At 40.0% G+C, this 20,654-nt stretch overlaps 5 protein-coding genes and 1 pseudogene across 8 annotated transcripts; 3 read left to right on the top strand and 3 right to left on the bottom strand.

Annotated features, from left to right (window-relative positions):
• Positions 1-230: 230 nt before the first annotated feature.
• LOC111790694 (Cysteine proteinases superfamily protein) lies at positions 231-3,056 on the bottom strand. Its single transcript, XM_023671707.2, has 8 exons — positions 2,926-3,056; positions 2,671-2,824; positions 2,501-2,588; positions 2,091-2,154; positions 1,351-1,456; positions 1,173-1,227; positions 981-1,034; positions 231-736 (listed from the first exon to the last, which is right to left on the bottom strand). The coding sequence occupies exons 1-8, from the start codon at positions 3,020-3,022 to the stop codon at positions 605-607; spliced, it is 750 nt and encodes a 249-aa protein (XP_023527475.2). The 5' UTR covers positions 3,023-3,056; the 3' UTR covers positions 231-604.
• A 15-nt stretch (positions 3,057-3,071) lies between these two features.
• DET2 (3-oxo-5-alpha-steroid 4-dehydrogenase family protein) lies at positions 3,072-4,108 on the bottom strand. The gene has a single exon (XM_023671706.2). It carries the CDS (start codon positions 3,897-3,899, stop codon positions 3,120-3,122), a length of 780 nt encoding a protein of 259 aa, XP_023527474.1. The 5' UTR covers positions 3,900-4,108; the 3' UTR covers positions 3,072-3,119.
• Positions 4,109-6,052: 1,944 nt separating this feature from the next.
• LOC111790158 (protein OCTOPUS pseudogene) lies at positions 6,053-8,225 on the top strand (annotated as a pseudogene).
• A 489-nt stretch (positions 8,226-8,714) lies between these two features.
• Positions 8,715-11,492, bottom strand: LOC111790159 (protein NRT1/ PTR FAMILY 8.1). 3 transcript variants are annotated; one of them, XM_023670994.2, is made up of 5 exons: positions 11,237-11,492; positions 10,750-10,893; positions 10,452-10,669; positions 9,783-10,336; positions 8,715-9,692 (listed from the first exon to the last, which is right to left on the bottom strand). In XM_023670994.2, exons 2-5 carry the CDS (start codon positions 10,853-10,855, stop codon positions 8,861-8,863), a joined length of 1,710 nt encoding a protein of 569 aa, XP_023526762.2. In that variant the 5' UTR covers positions 10,856-10,893; positions 11,237-11,492; the 3' UTR covers positions 8,715-8,860. The 3 variants fall into 3 exon arrangements, with proteins under 3 accessions (XP_023526762.2, XP_023526763.2, XP_086978973.1); XM_023670995.2 differs by having other exon boundaries at positions 11,273-11,492; XM_087122847.1 differs by having other exon boundaries at positions 10,750-11,492.
• Positions 11,493-12,809: 1,317 nt separating this feature from the next.
• LOC111790160 (laccase-4) lies at positions 12,810-15,228 on the top strand. 2 transcript variants are annotated; one of them, XM_087122400.1, is made up of 6 exons: positions 12,810-13,007; positions 13,135-13,286; positions 13,375-13,619; positions 13,713-13,865; positions 13,917-14,840; positions 14,963-15,228. In XM_087122400.1, the coding sequence occupies exons 1-6, from the start codon at positions 12,912-12,914 to the stop codon at positions 15,091-15,093; spliced, it is 1,701 nt and encodes a 566-aa protein (XP_086978526.1). In that variant the 5' UTR covers positions 12,810-12,911; the 3' UTR covers positions 15,094-15,228. The 2 variants fall into 2 exon arrangements, with proteins under 2 accessions (XP_086978526.1, XP_023526766.2); XM_023670998.2 differs by having other exon boundaries at positions 12,811-13,007; positions 13,713-13,841; positions 13,914-14,840.
• Positions 15,229-18,841: 3,613 nt separating this feature from the next.
• LOC111791521 (putative acetyltransferase At3g50280) lies at positions 18,842-20,634 on the top strand. Its single transcript, XM_023672903.2, has 2 exons — positions 18,842-19,288; positions 19,364-20,634. Exons 1-2 carry the CDS (start codon positions 18,842-18,844, stop codon positions 20,399-20,401), a joined length of 1,485 nt encoding a protein of 494 aa, XP_023528671.2. The 3' UTR covers positions 20,402-20,634.
• The last annotated feature ends 20 nt before the right edge of the window (positions 20,635-20,654 follow it).

Genomic DNA, 20,654 nt, shown 5'->3' with positions numbered 1-20,654 from the left:
TTATAATTCTCTCTCCAACCAAAAAAAAAAAAAAAAAAAAAAAAAAAAAAATGTGGCAATTAATCTTTTGCTTAAAATTATGTTAATTTAACTTTTACACATACAATATTATGTCAATTTACTTTCATTAATATTATGAAGCTAAACTCACTTTAACCATGAATGTTTAAACTTTATTACTGTCATTAATCTACTTCATTAGTTCAATTTTTCTTAAATTTACTCTCTAATTTTATATAAAATTTATGAATATCCACAAAATAAAATATTGCTTGCTAACGTGAAAGATAGAGCATTAAACAAATCTCCCAAAAGCAACAAATTTCAACAAAAATCCAACCTTTATGTCCTATTTCTCTTAAAGTGTCATCAATTCATTTATTTCTTCATAAAAAAACAATGTTTAAACAACTCAAAAGTTTGGAACTCACGTTCACAATGCAATAGCTTTTACAAAAAATTTAGATTAGAAGAGCTTGGTATTGATTGACCAATAAGAGAGCTTTGGGTGTTGTGTTATTGGGTTCCTCCGACCATTCATTGTTGGTCGAGCATGTCTTCGTTGGCTCATCTTTAGATGGCAACAAGGTCACATCACCCCTCCTCAAACAAGCAGATCGTAGTGGTTCCTACCGCTGTAAAGCAACCTCACAGGTTTCTTGGGGTTTCCTCCCTTGAACTCAGCTCCATATTCTGCAATAGGAATAAAGCTAGAGCTACGCGAACCCATTCTGTGCTGAAAATTAAGTAGAGAACATGTTAATTTCTACTATTCTTTTCAAACGTCGACACAAATGAAATCGTTATCAGAGATGGCTGAATTAAGTTTGTGAAGTTAAGCTTAAAAGGGAGTAACACCACCTAATCCTGTTCCTATCTCAGAAATTGCCCAAGACTATCAGAGAATATACTCGACCTCAGTTTAGACACCAACATTTGTATGGGTATTGATTTAGGTATCTTAGTTGAGAAAAGTATACCTCATGCTCTGGTATGTAGACAATGATAGGTTGCTTGCAGAGCTTTGACAATACCTGATAGAGGTTAATACAGATCATGATTCATACGTGACGTGAACGAACGGTGGCTTTACACATGGCGCGTAAATGCAAAATAGATTAACAAAAATCTGAGTATAGCTTGTGAAGATACGCCAGAAGAAGAGAACTAACCAATAGCTCTGACTCTCCTCCCCAGAAATTAGGTGTACGAATTCGTCGGCAGTAGCTGAATTTATTTTTGGAAGTTCTCATTATCAGACAGCAATCAAAGACGTGGAAATCCAAAATCTAAGAGGACAACTTAACATGAATAGAAAGAATAAAAAAGTAAAAAGGGAAACCAACCAACCGTTCTAATGGCTCCTCAGCAGTAATTGCAATGAGAGCTTCTTCATACTGCCGTCTTTCTTTGCCATTATCACAGATAACTTCTTTCACAGCCATGCGTAAATCATCTGCATGTTTAAGCTACCAACATCAATGATTTATGAAAATTGGAACTTTAGATCATTCATACACAAACTCCAGAATGTATACTCATATGATTACGAACACTTGAAACTATTAGTGTAACAGACCAAGCCCACCGCCCAGAAGATATTGTCCTCTTTGGGCTTTTCCTTTTAGACTTCCCTTAAAGGTTTTTAAAACGCGTAGGCTAAGGAGAGGTTTCCACACCCTTATAAAGAATGCTTCGTTCTCCTCCCCAACCGACGTGGGATCTCACAGTTAGAAAAAAGAGAGATGTCCACAGTCCCATACGCCTTTTGTTGTGTGACTGATAAACATATTTTTGTGCTACAAGCACAACTCACTCGTCAAGGTCACCTGAGTGTCGAAGTGGGCTTGTCAAAATGAAACACTAATTCAAGACAAAAAAAAAAAAATTGACTCTAGCTTTGATGTTCATGGTAACCTTAGTAGACAACTGGAGCACCCAAAAACATTTGGTTGATATAGTAAACAGAATATTTGCAGAATCTTCCTACTTGTTCAATCAACATGAAGATTATGTTCCGCATTCAATTATCCAAGAAGATATGTCTGCACTCGCATTGTGCCTATAAGAGATGATATATCAGAGCTTACCTGCATCATTTTTCTCCTCAAATGGACGAAGAGGAATCCCCTTGTTGAAAGCCATTCCTTTGGCCTGATTTTATTAAGAGGAAGTTAGTTTAAAAGGCAATAAAGATAGCTCCCACTTCCTTGAGACAGCCAGTAAGCAGGAATACAAATACTTGCGAATCACTGTCCTTAATCTTATTTCTGAAGATTATCCTTGTTTCTAAAAATCCATTTGTGTTTCACTTCATAAATTTTGTTTTTAAAATTTGCTTTTTAGACCGAAAATGAAGTGGCATCAAAAGCATAGCAAAGAAAGTGAAAAACAAAAATCCACAATTAGATAATTTGAAACATAAATTAGAATAAACAGAGGGAATCAGAAAATAAATTCAAGAGAGAACAAAAGAAAAGAATAAGGGAAGATAGGTTACAAGCGCACGGAATAGGCAGCGTCCATCTCCAGTAACTTTCTGGACTTTGTAGTGCTCAACTTTCCTCAATGCAGGCGATTCAGCGCGCCTAAGAACAACAATTTATGAATTCCGAAAAGACACGGATATCAAAAACTTTCGCCCAACTAAAAGAGAATGAATGAACTTACAGCATGGGTCCAATTTTAGCAAAGAGTGGGCGGCCGCGATTCATAGAAAAAGGGAAAGAAGGAGCGACTGAGTTGGAAGGTGAAATTGAATTTACAGGCGAAGATACGAGCTCAAATCGAGCAATTCCTAGTCGCAATTGCTCGAGAATCGCCACTACAAGATGAACAAACCGACAATAACTCGAAAAGGAAAAATAACGAAGAAAAACAGAGAGACAATGAGAAGAGGAGCCATAAGAATGAAGAAGGTCTCACCATTTTGAGGTTTCTCCGCCATAATATCCATGGAAAAGAAGCAAGCTACGAAGAGGGAGGCGCTGCCCGGCAAAACTATGTTACAATAAAATTTCATCCATTTCTTTAAATATAAATAATTTTCATTTTTTTTTAATCAATTAAAATAAGAGAATTTAAGATTATTTATTAATTTTAATTTTTGATACAGACACTTAATACAGGAAGGGAATAACGGCCTTCCTATCTCGGGGATAATCCTCCCCGAACTTGTTCAAGTACCACGTGTGGTTCGCACGTGCCCTAGGCACTAAATTGGCACACGTGTAAAGAAAAAACCCTAGCCCAGCCCATGACCCGCACATCACCGCCCAGCCCAGCCACTCCACAATCTCTCCCAAATAATTAGGGCAACTCACCAACTCAAACCACCCTCCCGTCGGCACCTTATATCCGCCGCCCGCCATCTTCAATTTTACCAGAACACCATCCGACCAAATATTCACTGCCATCCCCAGCACGAAAACCACCGCCCCACCGAAAAACCGCCACCAAAACCACTCGTCTCTGTCGTAATCCACGTAGTGAGACACAGATCTGGTCTGCAGGTAAGAGTTGAGCAAATTGAACCCGAATGCCATGAGCGCCACAACCACCGGGAAACCGGTGGCGGAATTCCGTCGAGTCCCACTCCGGAGAAGGCGAATTGGGTAGAGGCAGGTGCGATTGAGATAGTGGAGGAGGAAGAGGGAGATGAGAAGGAGAGACTTGTAGTTGGAGGAGTTATCACCGGAGGGGAAGAGTAGGAGAGTCAGCCATAGGGTGGGACTTTCCATGAGGAACCACGCCAACGGAACCGACATGGTCGGGCCCCACCCCGGGCGGTTGTGCTTCCCGTAGGGCGCCTGGAGAAACCTCAGGGAGACGGCGGTCGGTGGTCCGATGAGGTACAAGGCGAGAAGGCTGTTGTGGAACAGAGTCTGGTCCGAAGCCATTAGTGTGATGGGTTCGAGGAATCTGGTTGTGGGTTTGATTCAGATTTGTACTATGGCCCCACTTTAGTTTGTATGTACATGCCGAAAGAAACTTTCACAGAAAACGAAGCCTCTGGAACCTTATAGCCAAGCCACCCTCCCTACTCATTAAAGTCCATGGCTCTGGCTATGCCTATGGCTGGAGAAAGCAGAAATGAAGATCCTATTCTAATTTCTATAACTAAATTTTGGTACAAAATTAATTGGAGAAAATGAATGCTCATTTAATATATAAATCAATGAAGGAATAATTGTACCCTACAAAAGTAATGAACAAATCAGCCAGAACCCGAGCCCTCAAAGAATGAATTGTGTATAAATAATATTAGAGTCAAATACCGAGCCGTCGAACCATCTGCTTACGAAGATGGACCTTTCTTCCATCTAGGCCTTATATCATAGATCCAAGTTGAAAAACCACACAAATATGTTGAATTATGGCCCATAAGACTATGAGGAATATAAGAGAGGCCTCACCCAAAAAAAACAAATTGCATGGAAAAACAGACATGGAGTGTAATTTTAAAGAAGTTTTGAATTTATTAATATTATTATTGGGGAAGAGTAATTATGGATGATAATGATGTGGCAAAGTAATTAGGTAACATTAATAATGATCTAAAAAGGAATGGTGGGGTTTGATTGCAATATTTTTGGGATCAATGGGTTGCGCATGCTTTTATATTGTATTATTACCTGATTACCACTTCACCTTTATTTTATTATATATACATAATAATAACCACCTCCATACTTCTTTAATTAATTGCCAAACAAATTTCTGAATGAATATTATTAAAATTAAATTATGTTGAGTTTTTTTTGGAAGCTAAACTCCGACACAACAAATCTCAGTTGTATCAGTGATTGAATAGCAAAGGAGAGACAAATAAATATACACAAATTTGGTGGGGACTTATAAGTTAGAATAAAACAGGAACATTAAATTTAGGGGAAAAAAAATATTAAACTAACACATGGATCCATATCCCTTTCAAAACAATTTGGAACCTTTCCTTTTTATGTTTATTACATCATTAAATTTATAAATGTATCTAATATTTCTAGATCATGGAGTACTAATGCTAGACATATAAATGGAGAAGGAGAATCATATTGGACCAACCAACCTTTGGATACCATGGAAAGGCAAACCATAATTCAGGTATTTCATTTTTCATTAATTAAAATAAATAAATAAAGAGCAAGACAAACCCACAAGCCTTTTGCCCTTGAGAGAGAGAGAGAAGAAAAAAAAAAAAAAAAAACCCACATATTTTTAAAAATTAATTATTTAAAAAGAAATAAAAGGGTTAAAGTTAAAGATAGAGAGGAGGACGGCAAAGCACTTTACACTATATTGTATGCCCACACTGATCCAGTACCGTGGATTTGGGCTTACCGGGTCTTACCCACCATGACGACCAATCATAACATTCCACGTGTAATCCGGTGAATGGTTATCTTAAATTTACATTAATTAATTTGTTTTTTCACGGTGGTTCAGCGGTTTGTGTATTTGATAATGTGAAAGGGGCTTTGGAAATTTAGATTCTGTGTTGAGCAACGTTGGGATTCGGAGCCAACAATAATACAATAATACAATAATACAATAATACAATAATACAATTATACAATGCACCTTATTCATTTCGCCATTTATTCACTTTCCAAATCAAATAATTATTAAAATAAAACATGTTGAATATTTGTATTTATAACAATAAATAATAATAATAGCGGTGTTTTCATTGAAAACTAAAAAGGGACAGATGTACCCCATAGCTCATTTCCGGAAATTTGCTTGCTTTGGAGATTCTAGAGGGTGTGGATGTAATTTCATGAACTTGTTTGCCCTTTTTTTTTTTTTTTTTCTTCTTCATTTTTCAATTATATTTTTGTTATTTACAATAAGAATAATAATTTTGGAAAATATTTGTATTAAGTGGAAATTAAAAAAGGTAAAAGGGTGGGGGTGGTAGAATAGTCATTTCCAACGCGAGTTCCCCCTACAAACAATTAATTAATTATTTATTTATTTAAAATTTGGGAAAATATTAGAATTATTTATTAAAAAGAAATGCAGCTGCAAGATCTCAGTCTTTTTCTCTTTCTTTCACTTTCCTAATTCCTTCTCGCCAACATTTCCCAATATCCTATCATGACAGCCTTCTTCTTCTTCTTCTTCTTCTTCTTCTTCTTCTTCTTCTTCTTCACTCTCTCATAGCTTCTCCTTCTTTGTTATGAATCCCTCCACCCACGAGAAACCAGCACCTCCTCCTCCTCCTCCTCCTCCTTTGCCGCCGTTGCCCCACCGCCCTTCCGCCGCCTGTCCTCGTCACCCACAAGAGCAGTTTACTGCTTTCTGCCCTTTATGTCTCTGTGAGCGTCTCTCTCTTCTCGATTCCTCTTCTACTACTTCTTCTTCCTCTACCCGGAAACCCCATTCCACTGCTGCCTCTGCTCTTAAGGCTATTTTCAGGCCTGCTCCTCCTAATCGACCCTCTTCTTTTTTGCCGGAGCTTCGTCGTACTAAATCCTTCTCTGCTTCTAAGAACGACGCCTTCTCCGCTGTTTTTGAGCCGCAGAGGAAATCTTGCGACGTTCGAGTTCGTAACGCTCACTGCTCTCTCTTTTCCCACGACGCTTCTGCTTCTTCTAACCTTGTCGCTGAAATTACTCCCGAGACTAAGATTTTGGAGGACTCCAGTTCGTCCTGCCTTGAACCGCATCCCGTCGGCGACGGGGAAATTAGGGTTTCGAAACAACCCAATGTGGTGGATGTTGTGAACGAAAACGGAGTTCAGGAGATCGTTGAAGAAGAAGAAATTCAGGTTGAAGTAGGGCCAGAACCGGTGCAACTACAGGAGGAATTCAAAACCATGAAGGATCATATAGATCTCGATTCACACACGAAGAAGCCATCCGGAAGGGGGAGCTTCTGGTCGGCGGCTTCCGTTTTCAGCAAGAAGCTGCAGAAATGGAGGGATAAACAGAAGGAGAAGAAGCAGAGAAACGGCGTTGGATCTACGACATTGCCAGTGGAGAAGCCAATCGGACGCCATTTCCGAGATACCCAGTCGGAAATTGCTGATTACGGCTACGGCCGACGATCCTGCGATATTGATCCGAGATTCTCTCTCGATGCCGGCCGAATATCCTTCGACGATCCCCGCTATTCGTTCGACGAACCGAGGGCTTCTTGGGACGGGTATTTGATTAGCCGAACGTTCCCAAGAATGCCCACTATGCTTTCCGTCGTTGAGGATGCCCCTATCAACGTCTTCCGTACCGATGCCCAAATTCCCGTCGAGGACTCCATAAATTCAACTAATGAGGAAGAAAATATCCCCGGCGGGTCTTCGCAGACCCGGGATTACTATTCAGACTCTTCTTCCCGTCGACGGAAGAGCCTTGACCGGTCCAACTCCATTAGAAAGACCGCCGCAGCGGTGGTGGCTGAGATTGATGAGATGAAGTCGTCTGTTTCGAACGCTAAAGTTTCTCCTGCAACTACAGATGTGTGCCATGGCCCGAAACTAGCCATCCCAGATAGAGATTCGAACTCCAGTTCCCTGCAAGATGACTGCTCTAAGTCCTTGGATTCGGCATTTAATGATGCTGCTTCGGTGGTTGGGACGGGGAACCGGAAAGAGGAGTCAAAAAAGTCCAGAGGGTGGGGGAAAGGTTGGAGAATCTGGGGATTGATTAACCGGCGGGGAGGAAACAAAGATGAGGAGGAAGACAAAGAGAGTAGTAGACCCAATGGCATGGAGCGATCGTATTCAGGGTCATGGCCGGAGCTGCGCGGCGAGCGGAATAGCGATGTCAAAGGAGGGTTCAATCCCAAAATGTTCAGGAGTAACAGCAGTGTAAGTTGGAGGAGTTCAAGTATGATGGGTGGATCTTTCAGTAGTTCAAGGAAAAGCAATGCAGAGACTAATGGGAATGGAAAGAAGAAGAACGGGGAGCCAGTCTTGGAAAGGAATCGTAGTGCTCGACATTCTCCGACGAACATCGACAATGGACTTCTCCGGTTCTACTTGACGTCGTTGCGGGGCAGCAGGCGAGGCGGGTCGGGAAAGGTGAAACCAAATCAAGCACAGTCCATTGCTAGAAGTGTTCTTCGACTGTATTAAACTGATATTGGTTGGGGAAGGATTCAATTCAAAAACATGTTTTCTGGTTGAAAGTTGCTACATGAATATATACATATATATTTGTTGTTCAAGCGCTCTCCTTTCCTTGCTGGGTTTATTGGAAATGGATGGAAAAACAATTTCAAAACTGTTCATGTGTCTTCTTCATGTTCATCTTTCTACTGTGATTTGATTTCATTGTTTGAGTAAGCAAAGCAGTTGAGAATGAGACAGCCAATGCCCAAAAGAAAAGGGGGAAATCATGATGAAGCTCTTGATTCTTGTTTTGTTTCTTATATTATCAATATCACTGATGGTGACATTAATATCTTTGTAATAAATGAAGTCAAAAGCATTACTGCAAGAATTGTGAATTTAATTCGTAGGGTCGATCATGATTGGCGTCACATAAAACTTTATTTTATAAACAATAATAATAAAAAACAATCATATTACATTAATATCACGTTGGAGAGAAGAACAAGAGCCAGCGAGAATGCTGAGTTTGAAGGAGGTGAATTGTGAGATCGCATATTGAAGATAACGAAACATCCTTTCCAAGAGGTAATCCTTTTGTTTAATAATTTTGCCCACAAAGTCAACAAAGCAACCAATGTAAAAGAAAAGAGAAGAAAAAGAAGCAATCCCAACAACAAGTTGGTCAAACTATTATTCTTCAATACACACTTTTTGACCATTCAACACTAGAATTAAAAGTTATCCAACTCAATGTAATGAAAAGCGAGTAAGTGAGAATGTATGAGAGCATCAAGGACTGGATTTTCAGCGCAAACGGCCTGTTGCCCTTTTGGAAGTGTAGCTTTTAGCCACTAACAGATAGACAAAGAAATTAACCACGCTGAGAATCGCCAACAGCCAGAAGAAATAGTCAAGATGTCCCTTGTTTAAGTTACTAGGAATCCACCCCAACTTCCCGTGTCTCGTCGACACTTTCGTCACGATTGTAACGATTAACGTGCTTAAGTAATTTCCCAATCCAACCGTTGTGAGAGACAGTGCAGCCATCATGCTTCTCATTGCATCCGGTGCTTGGTCATAGAAAAACTCCATCTGTCCGATAAATGTGAAAACTTCTGCACAACCAATGAAAAAGTACTGTGGAATTTGCCAGAAAATCGACATCGGAATGTTCTCCGCATCGTACAGGTTGTTCTTCCTTACGTACTTGAGCCTGACAACTTCCAAGCCACCGGCTGTAACCATGGAAAACACAGAGATGACCAGTCCTATTCCCATCCGTTGTAGCTGTGTGAAGCCACGCTCATTTTTGGTGAACTTCCTCGCCAATGGGACGATGAGTTTATCATATACCGGAGCCCAGAAGAGCACGCTGAGGGTATCGAAGATCGAAAGCGAGGCTGATGGGATTTTGAAACTTGGCCCAATGTGCTGATCCATTGTATTGCCTTGTAGAACGAACATGGTGCTCATTTGGCTATACACTGCTGAAAATACTATTCCACTCGCCCACACAGGCAACAACCGGACAATGCTCTTCAGCTCCTCAACTTGTGTCACTGTACAAAGCCTCCATGCGTCTATTTGGCCCTTCATCCTATCATTTTCAGTCTCTACAGAAGCCTTATCTAGGAACCTGAATCATACGGATAATATAAGAATCTCTCCACAATTGATGAATATACTTACATCAAATGGCAGTAAGTACATTGATGAATATACTTACTTCAACTTGTTCGTGTGCTCGAGCTTGCGACTTCCTTCAATTTTTGACTCAACATCATCAGCAGTCTCATAAAGGAGAGACTTATCTTCTGGAACTCGTACCCCGTGTTTCCGACACGCTGCGATGATAACTTGCAAAATTCTGGTGAGAGGACTTCCTGCAGGCTTTTGAAGACGGTACAAAGAGCTACCAGAGAAGAAAAACACAACAGCAATAGCCATGGCTACTGCAGGAACTCCAAAGCCCCACCCCCAGCCTACATTCATTTGTATCCACACAAGAACTGATGAAGCAATCATGGCACCCACGTTGATTGAAAAGTAAAACCAATTGAAGAAGGAGCTCTTCTTCTTTCTTTCAACTTCATCCGTTTCATCAAATTGGTCAGCCCCAAAAGACGAAACACAGGGCTTGATTCCCCCTGTTCCAAGGGCGATCAAGTAAAGTGCTATGAATGTGGCAGCAGTTTGGCCTCCCGTTGGATGGCAACTAGTACTGTCACATGATGGCTTTAATCCAGGGACTGAAGCAGCCATCGTCAACAATGTCATGCCCTCCAATACCATACATCAAAAACATAGTATCACTACAAAGCAGCCGCTAACTAAGGCTAACACGGTTCGAATATTCATGCATTTTAAACACTTCAAAATAGCAAGAAAAGCTTACAAAGACATATAAGATTGAGAAACTGGCAATCGTCCAATATCTTCCCAAGTAAGCATCGGCCAAGAAGGCTCCAATCAATGGCGTAATGTAGCAGGTTCCTGACCAACTGGTAACACTATTTGAAGCAGCAACATTGTCCATGTTGAGACGTATTTGAAGATAGTTCACCAGATTGGTACTCATTCCATAATATGCCAATCTTTCACAGCATTCATTCCCTATACACCATCATTACAATTTGAGCATATAATAATCAAAACTGAATGTTAAAAACAAAGGGGAAAAAGAAAAAAAATACCAAGAATGAAGCGGCAGGCCTTCCAATTTCCAGTCTTCTTCTTATTAGCAGGATTCTTACGCATATCAACAGTACCATCTTTTGTATATATATCGTCTTCTGCCATTCTAAGGCCCTTTCTTGCTATACTAACACCTACAGGACCTGTTGATCAAAACTAAGGCTAATAGTTTCATCTCACCAAAGATTTCAGAAACAAAATCGAAAACCACATACAATAATAATAATACAGGTTTTGAACTGGATTAAAATAATAAAAGGGTAGGAATCAACTTGCCCTTTTCCAGGAATAAACTTTATTATTCAACAAACTAATTGTTTAATCAGTCCTAGGTTTGAGTGTCGCAATCAAATAATAACACAAAGAAAAGAGAGAATATGAAGAAGTCAAAGGCAATAGAGAAATCCAAACACGAAGCAATCACAATCAAGTAGTTTATGGAAGACCCAAAGCGAGAAATCTGGATTGAGAGTAAAAGGAACAAACCCCTGATGAAATAGTCGAAAGTGAAGAATGAAGAACCTTGAAGAAAAGGAGGAGTGATGGATGGATCAGAGCGATGGGTTGACGAAGATGAAAGAGTACTTCACCGCCACAGCCAGACAAATGGACATTTATTTACGTACATACAAGACACCAAAATCAAACGCACCTTCATTCTGATTGGGAAACAAAAACGTAACCATTTTACTTGCGGAATCCCAAGTTTTGTACGCCCATCCTTTGCAAAAATTTAAATAATAAATATCAAAATAATTTTCTACAAAATTTTTATATTCGTTCTTTGTTTTGATCATAATATTTAATATGAAAAATAGAATTAAAATTTGTTATTGGAAATTTGGGAGGTCTTAATTTTGATTGATAAAATAAAATCCTTAATTTAATATGATAAAAACACCAAAAAATGGATGTGCTATTTACGGCAACACAGCTGGTAACGTGTATTTGTATGTAACACAGATCACAATTCTTAATTTATTTTTCTTTTTAATTCTTTCCCTTGAAATTTTACCAAATTTGGAAAACTATATTCATATTTACACAAATAAGGCAATTCTTCTTTATTACTTAAAAAATTCAAAACAAGCTTCCATCTTTCACACTTATAATAATAATAATAATAATAATAAATAAATAAAAATAAAAACTATTACTTTTTATATACAGTTTCAAGTTCACAAGATTCCCAATATTGGATCAACACCCCCAACTATTTTTTCTGTTCATAATGGAAAAAATGTATATATATTTTTATTTTTGCTATAAAAAATAATCGAAAGAGTTATATAAATAATAAATGGTTGACTAGAGAATAGATTCAATAGATTCAAATCAAAGTATGGATCATTTAAGATTTAATATCTTAAGAGTAATATTGGTAGTAGCGTACCAAAATTGTTGAGATTCTTGAACTGTAACAACTCAAGCTCACCGCTAACAGATATTGTCCTATTTATCTTTTGCGGGCCAGCGTCTTTACTAACAATCGTTTCTCCTCTTCAATCGACGTGACCTGATGTACCTGATGTTTTGAAAGAAGCAGAAATGGTTGTGTGGTGGTTTTTTAGGATTGAAGGTTCCTTGGAAAATGAGGTAAAAGGAGTGAGTGACTAAGACCCATTTCCAAACCATTTCTGGTAAATAACTGATATCAATCAAAGGCCAACAGAAGATAGAGAGGTTTGATGAGAAGGGCAGCTGAAGTGAGTGACCCACACCCTTTTCCCCACACCCTTTTCCCCACACCCTTTTCCAAAGAATAAGCATATCAATCCCATAATATTAGAAATGAACCTTCCATAATGTCTGAGACACCAAAAAGCTGAGGCTTTAATCATATGGAGAAATGCTAAAAGGCCTCAATTATTGCTGCTGCTCATACAAACATACAACTAACAAGAACAGAAACTTTATGTAACATGTAAGATATATAGAACAAAATGGTGGATCTGCCTCTGGTTTCATCTGAAAATCCTTTGCTATCAAGATTTGTTTAACTCATCACCTAACTGGCAAAAAACGACATGGCAACAACACACACACCTTGTCTAAACCCATTTGGTGTTTCTCTTTATAAGCCTGAGTTCCATGCCCATCCTTCTCACCATCTTCTTCACCTCTCACACATCAAAATAACTCAGAAAAGGGAAACATATTAATGGAGTCTTGGCGGGTTCGAGCTTTTCTCTTATTGGCATTTTGCTGCCTTCTTCCTGGTTTGGCTGAGTCCAGAGTTCGCCATTACAAATTCAATGTAAGCCTTTCTTCTCTTTCAACTTTTTTTGGATATTGGTTTTAGAAAAAAGAGAGCTTTTGGATGACCTATTTCTGTTATGGTTTGATTTTAATGAGTGATATTGAGTCATATTGGAGGATGGCAGGTGGTGTTGAGGAAGACAACCAGACTTTGCTCAACCAAGCCCATTGTCACTGTCAATGGACAGTTCCCTGGACCAACCCTTTACGCTAGGGAGGGCGACACCGTGCTTGTCAAAGTCGTCAACCACGTCAAATATAACCTTTCAATTCACTGGTAAAATCTCACAAATTGCATTTTCACTAACCTAATAATGGTGTTGCAAAGGTCATAATCTTACGAGTGTGTACAACGTTGGTGGTAGGCATGGAATCAGACAACTCCGAACGGGTTGGGCTGATGGACCGGCATACATTACACAATGTCCTATTCAGCCGGGGAAAAGTTATGTGTACAATTTCACCATCACCGGCCAAAGAGGCACACTCTTCTGGCATGCTCATATTCTCTGGCTGAGAGCCACCGTCCATGGTGGCATTGTCATCTTGCCAAAGCTCGGCGTGCCTTATCCATTCCCTACACCCCACAAAGAAGCTGTCCTTGTGCTTGGTATGAGCCTCAAAACTTCACGAACTCTCCTTTCTCTCCTTTCCCCTTTACAAAATGGAGATTTTGACTTGCTTTTGTGAATGAATTGCATAGCTGAGTGGTGGAAATCAGACACCGAAGCTGTGATCAACGAAGCTCTGAAGTCAGGATTAGCACCAAATGTCTCTGATGCTCACACCATCAATGGCCTTCCCGGATCCATATCGAACTGCCCTACACAAAGTAATTCAACTAAGAACCTAACCTGTTGGGAAGCAATAAACAGTTCTGATTTTCTTCTTTTTTGGTAATCAGGAGGCTTCACATTGCCTGTTCAAAGAGGGAAGACCTATTTACTACGCATAATCAACGCTGCACTGAATGAAGAACTGTTTTTCAAAGTCGCAGGTCACAAGTTAACAGTTGTAGAAGTCGACGCCACATATGTCAAACCATTCAAAACAGACACAGTTCTAATCACTCCCGGCCAGACCACCAACGTCCTCTTAACCGCAGATCGAAAATCTGGCAAATACATGGTGGCCATTTCTCCATTCATGGACGCTCCGATCGCAGTCGACAACAAGACCGGCATTGCCACTGTGCACTACACCGGCACATTGGCCACGTCCCTGACAACAAACACCAACCCCCCTCCTCAAAACGCAACCCAAATTGCCAACACCTTCACAAACTCCCTAAGAAGCTTGAACTCCCAAAAGTACCCTGCCAAGGTTCCATTGACAATCGATCACCACCTCTTGTTCACCGTTGGTCTTGGAATTAACCCATGTCCCACTTGCCAGGCCGCCAATGGAAGCAGAGTAGTGGCAAGTATCAACAACATAACGTTTGTAATGCCCACCACCGCTCTTCTACAAGCACATTTCTTCAAAACAAAAGGTGTTTTCAGCACAGATTTTCCAGGAAACCCCCCTCACAAATTCAACTATTCAGGACCCGGACCTAAGAATTTGCAGACTACAAGCGGAACTAAGCTCTACAAATTACAATACAACTCCACAGTGGAATTAGTTCTACAAGATACAGGAATCGTAACCCCAGAGAACCATCCCATTCATCTCCACGGATTCAATTTCTTCGAAGTCGGGCGAGGGATCGGCAATTTCAACCCTAAAACCGACGCTAAGAAATTCAATCTCGTGGATCCAGTGGAGAGGAACACAATCGGAGTTCCGTCCGGTGGATGGACGGCAATAAGGTTTCGAGCGGACAATCCAGGTAAAACGGATTCGACTCCTCTTTCGATTCTTTGTTTAAATCTTAAAGCATCGAAATGAATTCAACCGATTCAATCGGAAAACAAAAACAGAAATTAAAGGAGTTCGGATTTGACCTTTCAGGAGTGTGGTTTATGCATTGCCATCTGGAAGTGCATACAACCTGGGGATTGAAGATGGCGTTCTTGGTGGAAAATGGGAAAGGCCCCCAACAGTCGCTTCTGCCGCCGCCGAGAGACCTCCCAAAATGCTAATCCACACGAAATGATACACCAATAATAAAGGAATGAAATTTTGGTTTGATACAGATGATGTAAAAATTGAGTCATTTTTATATTATATAGTTCATCATGCGAATACGGTATGGAATGGAAGTAAAATCCATATCATGATTTTCTCTTCCTTTTACTGCATTTATTGTAATCCAATTATATGGTTTCCTATCTATATTATATAAAAACAAAACATAATTTTTAAACTTTAAACTCAAAATGTCCCTACAAATTCCAAATCAGCCAATCAAAATTCGACACCCTTTGCCCTCTCTCTCTCTCTCCTCTCTTCATTATGTGCCTTGTTCTTCTCCCATACATCTCGAGACCAGCGGCAAATCCAATCACTGTTTTTCCTCTTCTCTGTTTGATTTCTTATTGAAAATACCCATCTTGTTATTGGTTAATTTGAGTGTCTGGATTTGACTCTGTTCTTCCTCTGTTTCAATTCATGCGATCTGTGTTGGATTCTTCAGATTCACTGCATTTCCTCAACTGGGTTCTTTCGGGTTTTCGATTTTCTTCAACTTCTATGTGTTTTAATCTGTGAGTTGTTCTAAATTGGACTGATGAAACGAGGAATTGGGATTTGAGTTGACATCAAGTATCTGTGAGGCTTGCTGCATTTTTTAAATATCATTTTAAAACCAACCAAGTTTGGGCTGTGTATTAGTTTGTCTGAAATTTGAACATGGTCCAGGGCTTGGTGTGGAATTTGTTGCGATCGTGGGTGTCGCTTCACAGTTTTAAAACGTGTTTGCTAAGGAGAGATTCTTACATGTTTATAAAAAATGATTTGTTTCCATCTCCAACTACTGATGACGTCTCACCTTGTGAACTCATTTGGTTTAGTTGAGTCGATGTCCATTCAGATATCACTATCAACATAAACACTCGAAACATTCCTTTCCCAACACAATCATTATCCATTTTACTTTGAGGCTTTGAACCAACATAGAGGGGAAGGGTTTTGGGGTTTAAATGAGGATGGAAATGACCTTTACTCCCACAAAACCTTATCCAATATCATGCTAGAAATGGATAAGGTTTGCTGGTTTTTCTGCTCATCCCCATCTCTTATTGTCGGATTGTCTTTGATACTTCTTCTTCTTCTTCCTCCTCAGTTCCCCATGGCTACATTTCTTCCTTTCCAAACTTCAGGGCTCCCTTAGCTAAGCTCTTAGCTGCATCAAGTTGTCACCTTTTGGACGCAGCTGTCTCTCCTTTAGCCAGTTCATTCCTTCTCAATAATGCCCCCATTCCACACCCAATCACATAAAGAAATAGCTGTGGAAATTTCGTTTATGAATTTGGAGTTGTGTCTGGTTGTTGGTCCTCAAAGTATGGCGACACACCCACCTTGTCCACCCCGAAACTAAAACCTTAATTACAAACATCACAAAACAAACACACACACACCGCCATCTGGGGTCTCATTTAATGGGGTTTTTGTTTCCTTATTCATGGCTGTACTTGCTGCCCCTCCAAACTGTTGGATGATGGAAGTCCCACATCGACTAATTTAGGGAATGATCATGGGTTTATAAGTGAGGAATACTAACTCCATTGGTATGAGGCCTTTTGGGGAAGCCCAAAGCAAAGCCATGAGAGCTTATGCTCAAAGTGGACAATATCATACCATTGTGGAGAGTCGTGTTCGTCTAACATGGTATCAGAGCCATGCCCTAAACTTAGTCGTGCCAATCCTCAAATCCTCAAATATCGAACAAAGAACTCCTAAAGAAAAGGAGCCAAGCCCCTCCTCGAAGGCAGTCAAAAATGACTAAGACTCCAAAGGAGTCGAGCCTCGATTAAGGGGAGGCGCACTTTGTTCGAGGGGAGGTGTTGGATGATGGAAGTCCCACATCGACTAATTTAGGGAATGATCATGGGTTTATAAGTGAGGAATACTAACTCCATTGGTATGAGGCCTTTTGGGGAAGCCCAAAGCAAAGCCATGAGAGCTTATGCTCAAAGTGGACAATATCATACCATTGTGGAGAGTCGTGTTCGTCTAACACAAACCACAACTCAAACTAAACATCAGTCCCCCAATACCCCAACTTATCCGTCTTTGTCGTGATTTAGACATCATATCTTACTCTAATATCGGACACGAGTGAATGATTAGTACAGGTAACTACGTCAATAAAACCAACAATATATGAATTTATGATCAACCCCAATTATTTATATACATGCCTCATGGAAAAGTTTAATTTTTTAATACAATCTCCATAATTGTTTATAAATTATGATGAATATATAAATATAGTGTTGTTAACATATTCTATAATGAATGGAAGAAATAAATTGCAAATAATTGAGATTCTTTATTCCTACTCATTAATTTTTTTTTTTTTTTTTTCGAGAGGCAAAGGATTCGCACTTATTAAGGTCAAAATTAAACTATATTCAGATTCATGCACCATAGGCAATATAATCATATAGGCATATTATTCAAATGATTAAGTTGTTAATTAATTAATTCACCGAAAAAAGGAAAGTTAGTGGTGAGAGTTAACTTATCTCTATTTTTTGTGGAAAACTATGAATTAATATAATAAACCCATTAATAATTTAATTATGATAATTTTGAATGAGATATAAAAACTCGAAAGGATCTCTCCTTTGGAATTCGTGGAGGTATTTAAATTACCCTTTCTTCTCCCTTCCATTATGTTTTGTCTCCACTTAGTTTATATCCAATTACATAATCGAAACCATTCCACACCAATTTAATCTACGATATGAGTTCAAAGCTAATAGTACGATCAAAATCTATGTCACTTAACGGTTAATAACTTTATAAATTATCTGACGGTGAAGAGACAAGGGATGTGTTATTGGTTTAGATGCATGAACAAAAACATTAAAGGGTGGTGTAGTAATGTTTTTGACTTGTGTCTTTTCAACGTAGGCCTCTATGTCTTTTGGTTTTGTGCTGTCCATATTTTTTATTTTATATAAATTGTAATTATTTAACAAAGATAAATATTGACCAACGATTAATTAATTAATTTTTTTTTAAAAAAGTAGTTAGATATGCTTAGAAGCATTAGCCATTTAATAAATAGTAATGGGAAAGCAGAGAGAAACTAACAGCAAACACCATCATTTCAACGTTTGCAACTTTCTTCACATTTTTTTAACTTTTGGTTTGTAAACGCGAAAGGGCAATCATGATTAAGCGTTGTTTCAAAGAAAAAAGAGGCAAAAACGACAATTTTGATCCCATTTTAGTAAAAACTATGTTTTTTAAAACTTTACTTTTAATGCATTTAGTAGTAAAAAATTGGAAGATATTTGAGTGTGATGCTACCCGTCCAACGTTGTTAGACGAACACAACTCTCCACAATGGTATGATATTGTCCACTTTGAGCATAAGCTCTCGTGACTTTGCTTTAGACTTCCCCTCGTACTAATGGAGAGAGTAATTCATGATCATTCCCTAAATGAGCCGGCGTGGGACTTTCATCTTCCAACAAACATGATCTAACCACTGTTTCAATACGTGGACTAGTAAAGAACTCATGGGTCTCCCTTGCTGACTCGATTCTATTCACGCCAGGTCAACGAACCAATCATACAATAATAACAATAATAGGGGGCGGAAGTGCATGAATGAGCCACTTCCCTTCATTCCTATATATACTCATTTTCGCTCCCTCTCCCCTTCCAATCCAAACCATAAGTTTAGGCAAAATCAAAACATATATTCATTGAAACATGCCTTCTTCTTCTTCTTCTTCTTCCATTTCCATCGTCTCAAAATGCTCTGTTTTTCCTTATCAACCTTCCTCCTTGAACTCTGTTAAGCTTAAGCTCTCTGTTTCTGATCTTCCCATGCTCTCTTGCCACTATATTCAAAAGGGTGTTCTTTTATCTTCCCCTCCTTACTCCCTTTCTGATTTCGTCTCCTTTCTCAAGCTATCTCTCTCCGCCACTCTCTCCCATTTCCCTCCTCTCGCCGGCCGTTTCTCCACCGATGCCGACGGCTATGTTTACATCCTCTGCAATGATGCCGGGGTTGAATTTATCGAGGCTAAGGCTAAACATCTCACCCTCCATGCCCTTCTTTCCCCTCTTGATCTTCCGGTTTACTTCAAGGATTTTTTTTACTTTGATCGGACTATTAGCTACTCCGGCCACTCCAACCCCTTACTCGCTGTTCAGGTAATAAAATTGACATTTCTGCGATCATAGAATCTCATGGTTTGATGGCTAATTCTGTAAATTTAATCTTATTAGGTGACAGAGTTGGCGGATGGTGTGTTTGTTGGGTGTACTGTCAATCACGCCGTCACCGACGGGACTTCGTTCTGGCATTTCTTCAACACATTTGCTGAAATTTGCAAAGGGACTAAAAAGATCTCGAATTCGCCGGATTTTAGTAGAAACACTGTTTTCAACTCCCCGGTGCCGCTGAAGTTTCCCGAAGGTGGGCCGGTGGTGACGTTTAACGGCGACGAGCCATTGAGAGAGAGGATTTTCCACTTCACTCGAGAATCCATTCTGAAGCTGAAGCTGAGGGCCAACATCAATAACCAGGTCACCGGAAAGAAACCGGTCAACGGATTTTACGACGCCGGCAAGATTTTGGGGAAACAGGGGAATGATAGTTGGAAAACGGTAGACGGGAACAACGGGACTAATAACGAGGGGAACATAACGTCCGTTTTGGAGAATTTGATTAAAACGAATGTCCCGAGTCGGACGGCGGAGATTTCGTCTTTCCAATCGTTATGCGCCCATCTGTGGCGCTCAGTGACACGTGCGAGAAAATTAGACGAGTCCAAAACGACGACGTTTCGCATAGCGGTTAACTGCCGCCACCGACTGAATCCACAGATGGATCCGTACTATTTCGGAAACGCGATACAGAGTACTCCGACTGTGGCGCCGGTCGGAGAGCTTCTATCGAACGATCTCCGATGGTGCGCCGATCTGCTGCATAAAAACGTGGTGGCGCACAACGACGCCACCGTCCGCCGGGGAATCGCAGATTGGGAGAGCCAACCACGGCTATTCCCGCTGGGTAACTCTGACGGTGCATCAATCACCATGGGCAGCTCACCAAGATTTCCAATGTACGACAACGATTTCGGGTGGGGCCGTCCGATCGCCGTCAGGAGCGGCAAAGCCAACAAATTCGACGGTAAGATCTCCGCCTTCCCCGGGCGAGAAGGAAACGGCAGCGTCGATCTCGAAATCGTCCTCTCGCCAGAAACAATGGCTGGTCTGGAGCGGGACCCAGATTTTATGCAGTACGTCTCAACACCGGTATGATTGGTCCACCCAAGCGCGGGGCCCGCAAAGTAAAAATCTCTTTCAACGAATTAATTACTTTTTATGGTAAAAGTAAAAAAGACATATATATATTTCAGAATCGTCTCCCGAAAGGTAAAAAAGTAAAACTGAGAGGAGGCGTGGAATTTGATGAAGTCATGAAGACAAAGAAAACGGCGACGTTTTGGCTGTGGTTTTTTTTATAAAACTCCTATTATGTTTATGATCAGCTATATATAACTTCCCCACGCCG

Source organism: Cucurbita pepo, chromosome 3 (genome assembly GCF_057944985.1).
Source record: "Cucurbita pepo subsp. pepo isolate OVF chromosome 3, ASM5794498v1, whole genome shotgun sequence".
NCBI classification, from domain to species: Eukaryota; Viridiplantae; Streptophyta; class Magnoliopsida; order Cucurbitales; family Cucurbitaceae; genus Cucurbita; species Cucurbita pepo.
This window is presented reverse-complemented; position numbering and strand designations above follow the sequence as displayed.